Source organism: Cryptotermes secundus, unplaced genomic scaffold (assembly GCF_002891405.2).
Source record: "Cryptotermes secundus unplaced genomic scaffold, Csec_1.0 scaffold186, whole genome shotgun sequence".
NCBI lineage: Eukaryota > Metazoa > Arthropoda > Insecta > Blattodea > Kalotermitidae > Cryptotermes > Cryptotermes secundus.
This window is the reverse complement of record NW_019727393.1, coordinates 1970410-1981449: the sequence shown is the minus strand read 5'-3', so window position 1 is coordinate 1981449 and position 11040 is coordinate 1970410. Positions and strand designations below refer to the sequence as shown.

General features: G+C 37.3%; 1 protein-coding gene across 5 annotated transcripts in view; it reads right to left on the bottom strand.

Annotated features, from left to right (window-relative positions):
- Nucleotides 1–11040, bottom strand: part of LOC111864651 (synaptogenesis protein syg-2) — a 1101357-nt gene that overhangs the window by 18810 nt on the left and 1071507 nt on the right. For all 5 annotated transcript variants that reach the window (XM_023852046.2, XM_023852043.2, XM_023852044.2 and 2 more), the window contains 3 exons: nucleotides 7644–7937; nucleotides 6123–6431; nucleotides 4189–4497 (listed from right to left, as the gene is read on the bottom strand). In XM_023852046.2, coding sequence (XP_023707814.1) covers nucleotides 4189–4497; nucleotides 6123–6431; nucleotides 7644–7937 — 912 coding nt within the window. The remainder of the gene's footprint in view (nucleotides 1–4188; nucleotides 4498–6122; nucleotides 6432–7643; nucleotides 7938–11040) is intronic.

The following is an 11040-nucleotide window of genomic DNA, read 5'->3' as shown; positions in this document are numbered from 1 at the left end:
GGTTTAGAATGTGTATGACAATTTAAATACTAAGGTTCCAATGCTATAGTGTAGAAATTTGGCATGTATATTGTTTGTAGGTGTTTGCTGTAGAAGCTTTCTACGTAATAAGCCCGGCTGTGGAGCCCAAAGAGAAGTTTCTATGATGTACGGGATTTTAATGTGTGCTATATTAGGTATGCAATTTTCCCGATATGTATCTTTACATAATCATACAATATGGCGTATGGGTTTCTTGTCTGGGGGTATATACGTTCGTTGTGTTCTACACTGTGCGTTGCTTTCGGTGTAGACTCGTAGTTACCGCCGTAGTAACTTTAAATTTGACATTCTCTTATTGAGTTTTGTGGGAAAAAAAAGGAAAATTGGTTTAAACGTAGGCAGATGCGGACAAACAGAACTTACTGTCTGAAGGCGATGCTTTTCCTTCTTCCAAGTCTATTCTCTTTTTAAATGTTCTTTCTACATTTACAATCCGATTTCTTAATTTCGTTTATATTCCTTCGTTTTCATTTATTTCTGTGATTAATTTCATGCCTCTCTTTCTCAAAGATACTTTTTTTATTTTACGTTTTTTTCTTCATCTTTTTGATATTTTCTCTTTATCTCTTCCACATTTTTGTTCATATTACATGCGTGTATGAGTCGTATGAAAGCGGAGTGATTGCAGTGATAGCCCTTCCTTGTACTGTACTTCGGACACGTAATTTTGGAAGGCTCGAAACATCGCCTTGAAGAGTCGCTTCTACGTCAGATGACTATGGGGATGGATACGAGGACACATACTGATTATCCGTAGTGTAAATTAGGAGCTAATACTTTTTTCACAAAATGGATGAGTCTTGTGGGAAATTTTACTCCCTCATAACATCCCCAATACGCCCACGACCGCCACGTCTGTCCAGAACTGAATTAGGTACGACCCACTGCTGTACCCAGTGGTTTAACCGAAAATTTTCTGTGTTTAGACAGCTTAGGATCGTGTTTATTCTGACTGTGGAGCGTTGTTCTGGCTATGTGCAACATCATTCACTCTCCTTTCTTCGTATTCTTTATTGAACACTACGTGTTTCTGCCTAACTGGCCATCTTCAGGTGTACAAATTCGTATAGATAGGTACACCTGAAGATGGCCAGTTAGGCCAACATTTGTAGTGTCCAATAAAAGGATATGAAGAATGAATAGTGAAAGACGTTGAACATAGACGGCACAAATGCTCAAAAGTCAGATCTGTACAGTGCAACATGACGCTGAAATATAACATTATAATGTTTATTATTGTTTCTTATAATATTCTTCGATTAAATCAATCCTATCCATTATGCTTCTCACAATCTGAACTGGTTGATTCTTTGAAGCTGATTTAATATTATAATACGTTAAATTCATATCTCAGTTAAGTGATCGTACAAACAAACGAACTAAGTGATTTCTAAAGACCTCCTGTACACATATTTTATGTAGCTATTATTGACATCTTGTGGAACACTGCGAAATTAAGAGTACTATACTAAGTATATGTTGCTATCTCGTCACCCAAATGAAGGGCAAAATCAGGACATAAAGATAGGTAAAAGATGTATTAAAATGTGGCACAGTTAAGATATTTGGGAACAACTATAACAAATTGAGACCTGATTGAGGAATTCAGGTAATGCTTGATGTCATTCAGTCCAGAACCTTTTGTCATCTCATCTGTCCTCTCAAAACTTAAAAATTAGAATATACAAAACTTTTCCTGTGGTTCTGTATTGGTGTGAAACTTCGTATCTGACATTAAGAGAGGAACACAAACTGAGTGTGTTTGAGAACAGGGGGTTGAGGAGAATATTTAGACCAAAGAGAGATGAAGGGACAGGAGGTTGGAGAAAACTGCATAATGAGTATCATCATAACTTGTACGCTTCTCCAAGTATAATTAGAATGATCAAGTCAAGGAGGATGAAATCAGCAGGGCATGTAGCATGAATGGGGGAAAAGAGGAAGGCATATAGGATACCGGTAGGAAAGTCAGAAGGAAAGAGACCACTAGGAAGACCAAGACATAGGTGGGTGAACAATATTAAAATGGATCTTAGAGAGATAGGATTGAAACTTGCGGACTGGATCACTTTGGCTCAAGATAGGGACTAGTGGAAGGATCTTGTGAAGGCGGTGATGAACCTTGCAGTTCTATAAAATTTTGTGAAGTTCTTGGTAGCTGCACACTTGACAGCTTCTCAAGAAGGGCTCTCAGCTCCATGACTGAGTGAGTACCGCAGCAGTAATATCTGCAACTACACTCTAGCAACACTGTTTCTCTGCTGAAACTAANGAAGTTCTTGGTAGCTGCACACTTGACAGCTTCTCAAGAAGGGCTCAGCTCCATGACTGAGTGAGTACCGCAGCAGTAATATCTACAACTACATTCTAGCAACACTGTTTCTCTGCTGAAACTAGATGGTAACTAGTCACACTGGAAACGGCATTAAGAACGTGTTTGAAGATCAAACGTGGGCCTACAGGAGGCTGTTGCTACCACAGAAGAAAGATAATATCCACAAACCTAAGAATATCAGTTGAAATGGCCACTAAATTTGACAAGTTTGGAAAGAACATGTTTATATGAATGACGTTGCATCTTTTGGTGCATGGCATTCATCCACAAATTTTATAATTATCCTGTATGTGTACATGTGTATAAATAAATAAACATACATATATGTATGTGAGTATATGTCTTACTGGCAGGGTTACATAGTCACATGTACACATCTGTAGCCAAGAGGTACTTGGTTTGAAATTTGGTTGTCCTATCAACTGTTTTGATCGAGATATTCTGTTGTCTTAACAGTATATCCAGAGAAGTGCTAGGATACAAGCAATTGTAGGCTGTGACTCCCTAATTCGAAATTCTTAAATGTTGATAATTTATGGTCATATAGTATTCCCATCTCATTCAACACTGTAACTTGGTGCATTCAAACTATGTAATTGGATAACCTAATGATCAATTAACAAATCAGAGGGTCACAATAATAAAAATGTGAATGAATAAATAAAGTGTCTATCCGGCCAAGAGAACAAATGATGCTGAAGATGGGATAGCAGTTAAATTTCTCACTGCAAAACTGAGGAATCTGATTTTGATTCTGAGTTTGGGAATTTTCTTCTTCACACAGTTTACAGATCAGCTCAGAATTCCAGAAAATCACCAATTCAATTGGTTTTAGAGGATAAAACAGCCGAGGTGTGAAGCTGACCACTAACCTCCATGCAGTGCAAAGGTTAAGAATACATGTACATTTTCATAGCATGGTGATTGAATTATGTACAGGGGACAACTTCGCTATTTACTTCATTACAGTTTCAAAACTCACTTCCCTAAGTGTTAATTGCTTTATTTTCTTCCATGCATGTCTTCTAAGTGATATTACACCTTGACGTTTTCCATCCTGAGTGTAGTATCCATGTTTCAGTCACGATAAATGCTACATGTCACACCCATCTAATCCTTGTTGATTTTATATCCCTAACATTACAGAATGGTGGATACATATCAGAAAGCTCTTCCTTTGTTATTATATCCAGTCATTCTTTATTTAAACTCTCTGAGATGAAAGTATCTTTATATTTCTTCTCTCGACCACTTTTCATCTACAGAATGAGACCACTAATTGATATTTACTTTACAGCTGTATTTATCATGACAGTTTTGCAGTCACACAAAGGACTGTATTTTAATAGACAAAAGAAAAGTATAATTATTGTGTCGCCTAAGTGAATAATAAATTCAGGATTTCTCTGAGATTTGATAATACTGAAGTTATCTAGTATAGTGGATGCGCTCCATTCTTGGTCATTGTTTTCTTGGGGGTATTCTTTGATCCAGAAAACAGAAACATCTTCTGAAATATCAGTAAACTTATTTTACACTGCATATATTGCTTCTCACAAGATAACACTCTTAAAAATTTTTTTTGTTGAGTTGGTACTAACTGACTACTCACGATGTCTGAATATGGTAGGCTATTCTGTTTATTGCTTGCTTAGATCATTTTTGATCCAGAAAACAGAGAGACTTTGATCCTCTTATATATCAGCAACAACTGCTGGACTGTACATAAATAATTTTTTGTTTGAAATAATATTAACTCACTATTCATAGAGTCACATATGATAGGATTATAGTTCTCAAATTTGTCTTACCATTGCTAGGCTGTGGTATGATGTCGGGATTCTTCTCATCACTGTCGCCACTCTCCGTGCCTCCAGGGTCAAGTTTATTGATGGGGCTGTTACCTCCCTTCTCACCTCCTGAGCCTCCACCTCCAGAACTGGAACCTCGATTTCTTTGCTCGTGGGCTGCTGCTTTATGTTGCTTTCGGCGATCTTCATTATGTGAACACTGGAGGCGAAGCACTATACCCACCACCACGGCCACTATCAGCAGTGCTGACACCACCCCGATCAGTACACTCATCATTGGGGTGAAGCGGAACCCAGGACGTGGTCGCTCTGAAACATCACAGCTGTGATTGATTACTAACCACATAGTATAGAGCCTTCCTTGTAATGAGTGGTAAGTATTCAATCAGACAAGAAATTCCTTATTTTATAAAAAAAAAAAAGGTAAAGGTTTATTTCATGTTAATAAAAGTTTGCTTTTGGAATCGGTCCTGACTATATGCAATCCAGCCCACAATGTTGTGTTGTATCCTTAAAATTCTGCTATCTATAATTAGGTCTTCAAAGAGGACTCTTACTTCAAAATTCTGTGTGATCAAAATTTACATATACTTTATTTTCTGTATGAAACATATTATTGGAGCTCAGATAATTCGGTCGGTATAGTGATGGGATACAGGCTGGATGACCTGGGTTTGATTCCTAGTAGAAGTAAGAGACTTTTCTCCACTTCACAAAGTAAAGAGTGGCACTGCCTGCCCCCTGACAGATACGAACTGTTATATCCTGCTCTTGGTCTGAATAGGGAACAATTGTTGAAGAGTTTATTTTGCCCACTGCTATGCAATGAATCTCTTGTTGGCGCCGGAATACATTATGTTTCAAATATCAGTGGAAACCCTACTGTTACACTTTCATTTCCGGATTTCCTAGGCATTGTTGCTTAGGAATTGCTAGCCGTTGACTAGTGATGGACGTCTTATAGTCCGGCTTTCAGGCTGCACCTCACAATATTATATGAACTAGGATAGACTGATATTATTGTTTGGCAGACTAAGGCTTAATGTAGGGTGAAGTGACTGAATATGATTAACTGAATATAAGAGGTTGTTACACATGTCATGAGCATTATGGGGTGATGTTTGAGGCAGGAAGACTCTGACTATGTTATATCACTGATGTTCTGATTATCATGTGAAACTGTGGGTCAATTGTGCATCCCAAAGGAAATCTATACATGCTGAGAAGCTTTTAATGATTGTAGCCACACAGAACCACTGAAAACGACCTATTAAAATCAAAGACTTAAATGTGGGAACCTGGAATGTGCTGTCACTATATTAGAAGTGGAGTATTTAGGAATTTAGTGAAAGCAACTCAGGAATATGGCATTAATCTGTTAGCTGTACAAGAAGTTAGATGGCTAGGGAAGACCATATCTTACCAGAACCCATGACATTGTCACTTCACATGACATGATAATTCTGAAAAAAATATTGATCTTTGACTGTCACATTTTCAAACAGAGACATGTGCTTCCATCAACTTCCTCTTCAACATTTGAGATAAGACATTAGTTAAGGTGCTACTGAATTTAGCTAGATTGAGGTGTACTTTTATTTGAGGATAAAAGTTTTGATTCAGGAACTAGCTCCAAACATTCAACCACAGTTAATATGAGAGGATTTCGAGTTTGATATGAATGAAATCAAATAAAGAGGATACATGGAAAGGAAACAATAGGAAAGAAGACTGAAACAACTGAAGGGTTAAGTAAAGAAATTAATGTAGATACAGAATTGAAAGAAGTAAAGGTAAAGGAATGAGGAGTGAGAAAGGAAACATGAATGAACGAACAGAGAAAGTAAGAAATCTAGGAATAAAAATATGGAGAATAGAAAATAAACACAAAAGCAAAAACTGATAGAGAGAATGAAGTCTGGCAGGTTACCCACCTTTCTCTGATGTGAGCTGCTTCTCTGGCAATCTTAGTGTGGAGGCCTGTATGACAACAGGTTCACTTCGGCCCTTGTGGTTGAAAGAGTACACACAGGCCTGATAGTGTGATCCGGCTTCAAGTCCCGTTACGCTGAATCTAGGAACTGTTGAGGAGACATTGTAATGTAGGACTTGGCTCTGAGACTCCCTTACTTCCATAAGGAATAACTGTTCCATTCCTCCATTGAAGCCCGGTGAACAGTGCACTGAAAATGATGTCATGGACGTGTTGGAAACTGTACAGTTGTATACTTGATCTGGCCGACCTGCAAAGAGATGAATATTTGACCGATGACTGACACTAGCTCCATGGTGCATTCTCTTCCTAAGGAGCTAGTAACCTATCAGCTGTTTAAGAATATAGGATGTGTTCTTATAACAACCGAGGTCCAACACAAGATCCCATGAACTAACCCTGTTATAGTCCTGTTGAATTCATTCCACTCCTTAGCACTATATTTCCCTAAGTGAATATACACCAAAGTTGCACAAAGCTGGAAGAAAATGGAAGGAAAAGTCAGAAGGTATTCTGCTGGTTTCATGACCAAGAAGGTAATGATGGAAAAGTAAGGAGTGCTTTATTGCCTTCTTGCATGAACGCAGGTTTCATGAGTATTTTGTCCATTTCAATTATGGAAATTGAAATAATAAAGAGAAACATGACATTAAGAACCAGAAATAAAGATGACTAAAGAAAAGGCTAAATAAATAATGCAGAAGAGAAACACAAAAAGCAAAAGTGGAAAGGAATGAAATAAAAGAGAGAGAGGGACAGAAAGGAACAAGAATGAAGGCAAAAAAATAAAATAATAAGAAGAAAAAGAGCTAGTTAATTCTACAGCAAGGTATTAATTTTCTTTAACTGAACACCTTTAAGCCTTATGTCAGGCTGCTCTGTGCTATAGGAATGTTGTACATGCTGCTTAGCCATTATGGCAAACCTATTAATTTATACATGTGATACAATCTGCAATTTTCAATTAAGGTTTAACAGTATTTTCACACATCACTGCAAGCATTTTGCAGCTTATAAGCAGAAATCTTTCTTGTTAATTTACTAGAGGTACAGCTTGGAAAATCCACCACTAGTAAAAATAAGAAAATTCTCTGCTTTCATTGCTTGCTCTTTGACCCTAAGGATGTAGCAAGTATATCCTCCCTAAATGTTGGTACATTTGTACTAGACTACATGGCATCACATTCCAGAAGATAGTACCGATTGTAGTCACTACTGTGAAAACCTTAAATTCAAACTTAGTGTTAATTATGGCAGTTCTTCTCTACTACTGATTGAATAATAACAACAACAACAGTAATAATAATAATAATACATAATGGCAATAATAATGACAATTAAGAGAGTGGTGTGAGTATTTCTACTAATGCTATTACTACTATTTGTATGCTGTTACTATTACTACTTCTACCACCAGTACTACAAATACTATTACTGCTACCACAAATAAAAATAATGGTACCTGCTGCGATAATGTGAAAGACACAAGGCACTCGCTGGTTGCCAATGCGGTTGGAGGCCCAACATAGGAGTGTGCCATAGTCCAGTTCAGTCATAGGGGTGTAGGAGACAACACTAGAGGTGCCAGACCTAGCAATGTGAGCTGAAGCCACATCCAGACTCTCTGCAGAATTGTTAAATGTCCATCGGAACTGAACGTCGGGAGGATTGGCCTCTACCTGGCAAGAGATATTTGCCTTCTCCTGCTTTGCAACACCGTGCACACGTGTCTGGTTTGCCTTGCATGTTGGAGCATCTACATACAACACAGTCAACATCAAAAATATAAATTTGTATTTCTGAAAACCAATATGCTGGAAAGAATTTGCCACAGAAAAAAATGGCGAACCAAGTCCAAAAAAGTTGAGATCAACATATTTAGTAAATCGTAAACAATAGATTTTTCCTACATTCATATATTCTAATATAGTAAACCGTTGCTATTCCGGTTACAGTTAATCTGGAGGTCACATGATCTGGATCAAAATAAGAAAAATGAAAAAAAAAATATTGTTAAGAGTTGAGTATGTACTTTAAAAACATATGGCATTTACGAAAGTAGATGAGTTATCTGTCTGTTCAGAAAAAATCTTGACAGTTTCTTCAGACCTTAATTATTACGTTCAAAGATAAGTACAACTTCTGAGTCTTCTATAGAGGAATAAATGCCCTGACTTTTATAGTATTTAAATAGAGGCTCCCGTGATATTTTTATTTCTTTTATCAGCACTACTTATATCATTATATTTTTCATTCATCTGTGTTCTAAGTCTTTTTAGGGCAATCATCTGCTTCATTAATCCGGATAAACTCTTCCTCCCCAAACACTCCGGATTAGTGAGGGTTGACTCTACCTTATAAATAGTCAGAATATGTTTAAGACAAAAATTATAAGAGGACAAAAGTAATATTCCACACCATTCATGGGTGAGAACCGCATAGTAATGCCAGAAAATAGTGGAACACATTTTACTGACGACAAAAAAGAAAATTTGTGCATTTTTACACCTGACAATAGGTTTCTCACTCACTATCTTCTGTTTCCTTTTTACGTGTTTTGCTCATTCTGTCCTTCATTGTATATTTTTCTTCTGTATCCTTTCTATTACAGAAAAGAAGTCGGACAGGAGATGCTGTAAAATATAATGGAGTTCCTAGGCATAATATATTAAACACTGACTCAGGAATGTGCATTTCTCTGTCTTCCTGGAGCCCAAGATTTTTTCTTATAGGCTTTAAAGTGTGATCTACCTGCATACCCACATACCCACCCACCCACTTACCTACCTACCACCCACAACCTACTTACCTACCTACCCACCCACCTACCTACCTACAGATCTACAGTCCTTTCGTTGGACTTTGGCCGATTGGACAGGGGATCAGCCTGTCAGAAGGAAGCTACAGAACAACATAAACACAAAAAAAAATGTACACACAGACACTCATGACTCGAGTGGGATTCAAACCCACGATTCCAGCTTTCGAACAGGCGAAGACAGTTCATGCCTCTGACCGCGCAGCCTCTGTGATTGGCCACTCCTCTCTCCCTCTCCCAGAATAAATCGCACGCACGCACACGCACGCACGCACACACACAATCCCTCCGTGGAACACATACAACCTATCGGAAAGTAACGCGTGTTTTCAGTGGAAACAGACTTTACTATTCCCTGCAGTATTCAGCTTACCTGCAGAATTCGAAATTTAATCAAAATAACTGATAATTAGATTGGCAGTGAGCAAACAAACAACACGCAGAGTTCATATGGAGAGGTCCAATCATAAGAAATTAAATGAGGTAGAGGGTAAAGAGCAGTATTGTGTTGATATCTCAAATAGGTTCGCGGCTTTTGAAAACTTGGAAACTGAGGTGGATGTTAATAAAGCTTGGGAAACTATTAGAGAGAATATAAAAATGTCTGCCAAAGAGAGTCTAGGTTATTATGAACCAAAGAAGCATAAGCCATGGTTCGATGAAGGATGCTCAAAATTATTAGATCAAAGAAAGCAGACCAAATTGCAATGGTTACAGGATCAAATTGAGTTAAATGGGGATAATTTGAACAATATAAGATGTGAAACCAGAAGGCATTTCAAGAACAAAAAGAGGGAATATCTGAAAGACAAAACTGATGAGCTTGCAATGAACAGTAAGAACAAGAACATTAGAGACCTGTATTGAGGAATAAATGACTTTAAGAGGGGTTACCAGCTAGCAGTAACTTATTGAAGGATGAAAATGGTGATTCCCACATTTTGAATAGGTGGAGGAACTACTTCTCTCAGTTATTCAATGTACACAGGGCCAATGATGTTAGGCAGACAGCAATCCATACAGCTGAGCCATTAGTACGTGATCCTAGCCCTTTTGAGGTGGAAAGTTCTATTGCAAAATTGAAACGGTATAAATCGCCAGGTAGTCATAAAATTCCGGCAGAACTTATTCAAGCAGGAGGTGAAGTATTACATTCTAAGATCCACAATCTAAACATATAAACATGGGCATAAAACTATACAATAATCTTCCTATGGAGTTAAAGAATGTATCTGATTTTAAAGTGTTTAGGAGGAAATTGAAGTGTTATTTGTTGCATAATGCCTTCTACTCTCTTCAGGAGTTTTTTTATATGTAAGATGTTGAATTAAATGACTGTAATTGTCTGTTAATGCATGTGCTGGTGGTTTTTTTATATAATTTATTTAAGTATTTATGTATTCTTTGATTATGTTAGGTGTGATTGTTATTAAATCTATATATTCTCTTTGACTTTATCCGATTGTATATTTTACAGTTATGGATGTAAATAAAATTATGAATTATGAATTATGAATTATTGTACCAGTTAACAAGAAGGGTGATAAAACTGACTGTAGTAATTATCGAGGGCCATCACTGCTATCAATTTCATACAAAATTTTATCCAATATTTTTCTCTCAAGGTTAAGTCCATATATAGATGAAATTATTGGGGATCATCCGTGTGGGTTTCGACGTAACAGATCAACTACAGATCAGATCTTTAGCGTTCGTCAGATATTGGAGAAAAAATGGGAGTATGATGAGACAGTACATCAGCTCTTCATAGACTTCAAGAAAGCCAAGAAAGAAAGAAAGAGTTTGGGATACCCATGAAACTAGTTAGGTTGATCAAAACGACTTTAAACGAAACGTATAGTAAAGTCCGTGTAGGTAAATATTTGTCTGATAAATTTCCTACCCAGAAAGGTCTAAAACAAGGAGATGCTTTATCGCCACTCCTTTTCAACTTTGCTTTAGAATATGCCATTAGGAAGGTCTAGGGAAACCAAGTGGGACTGAAACTAAACGAGACACATCAGCTGTTGGCCTATGCCGA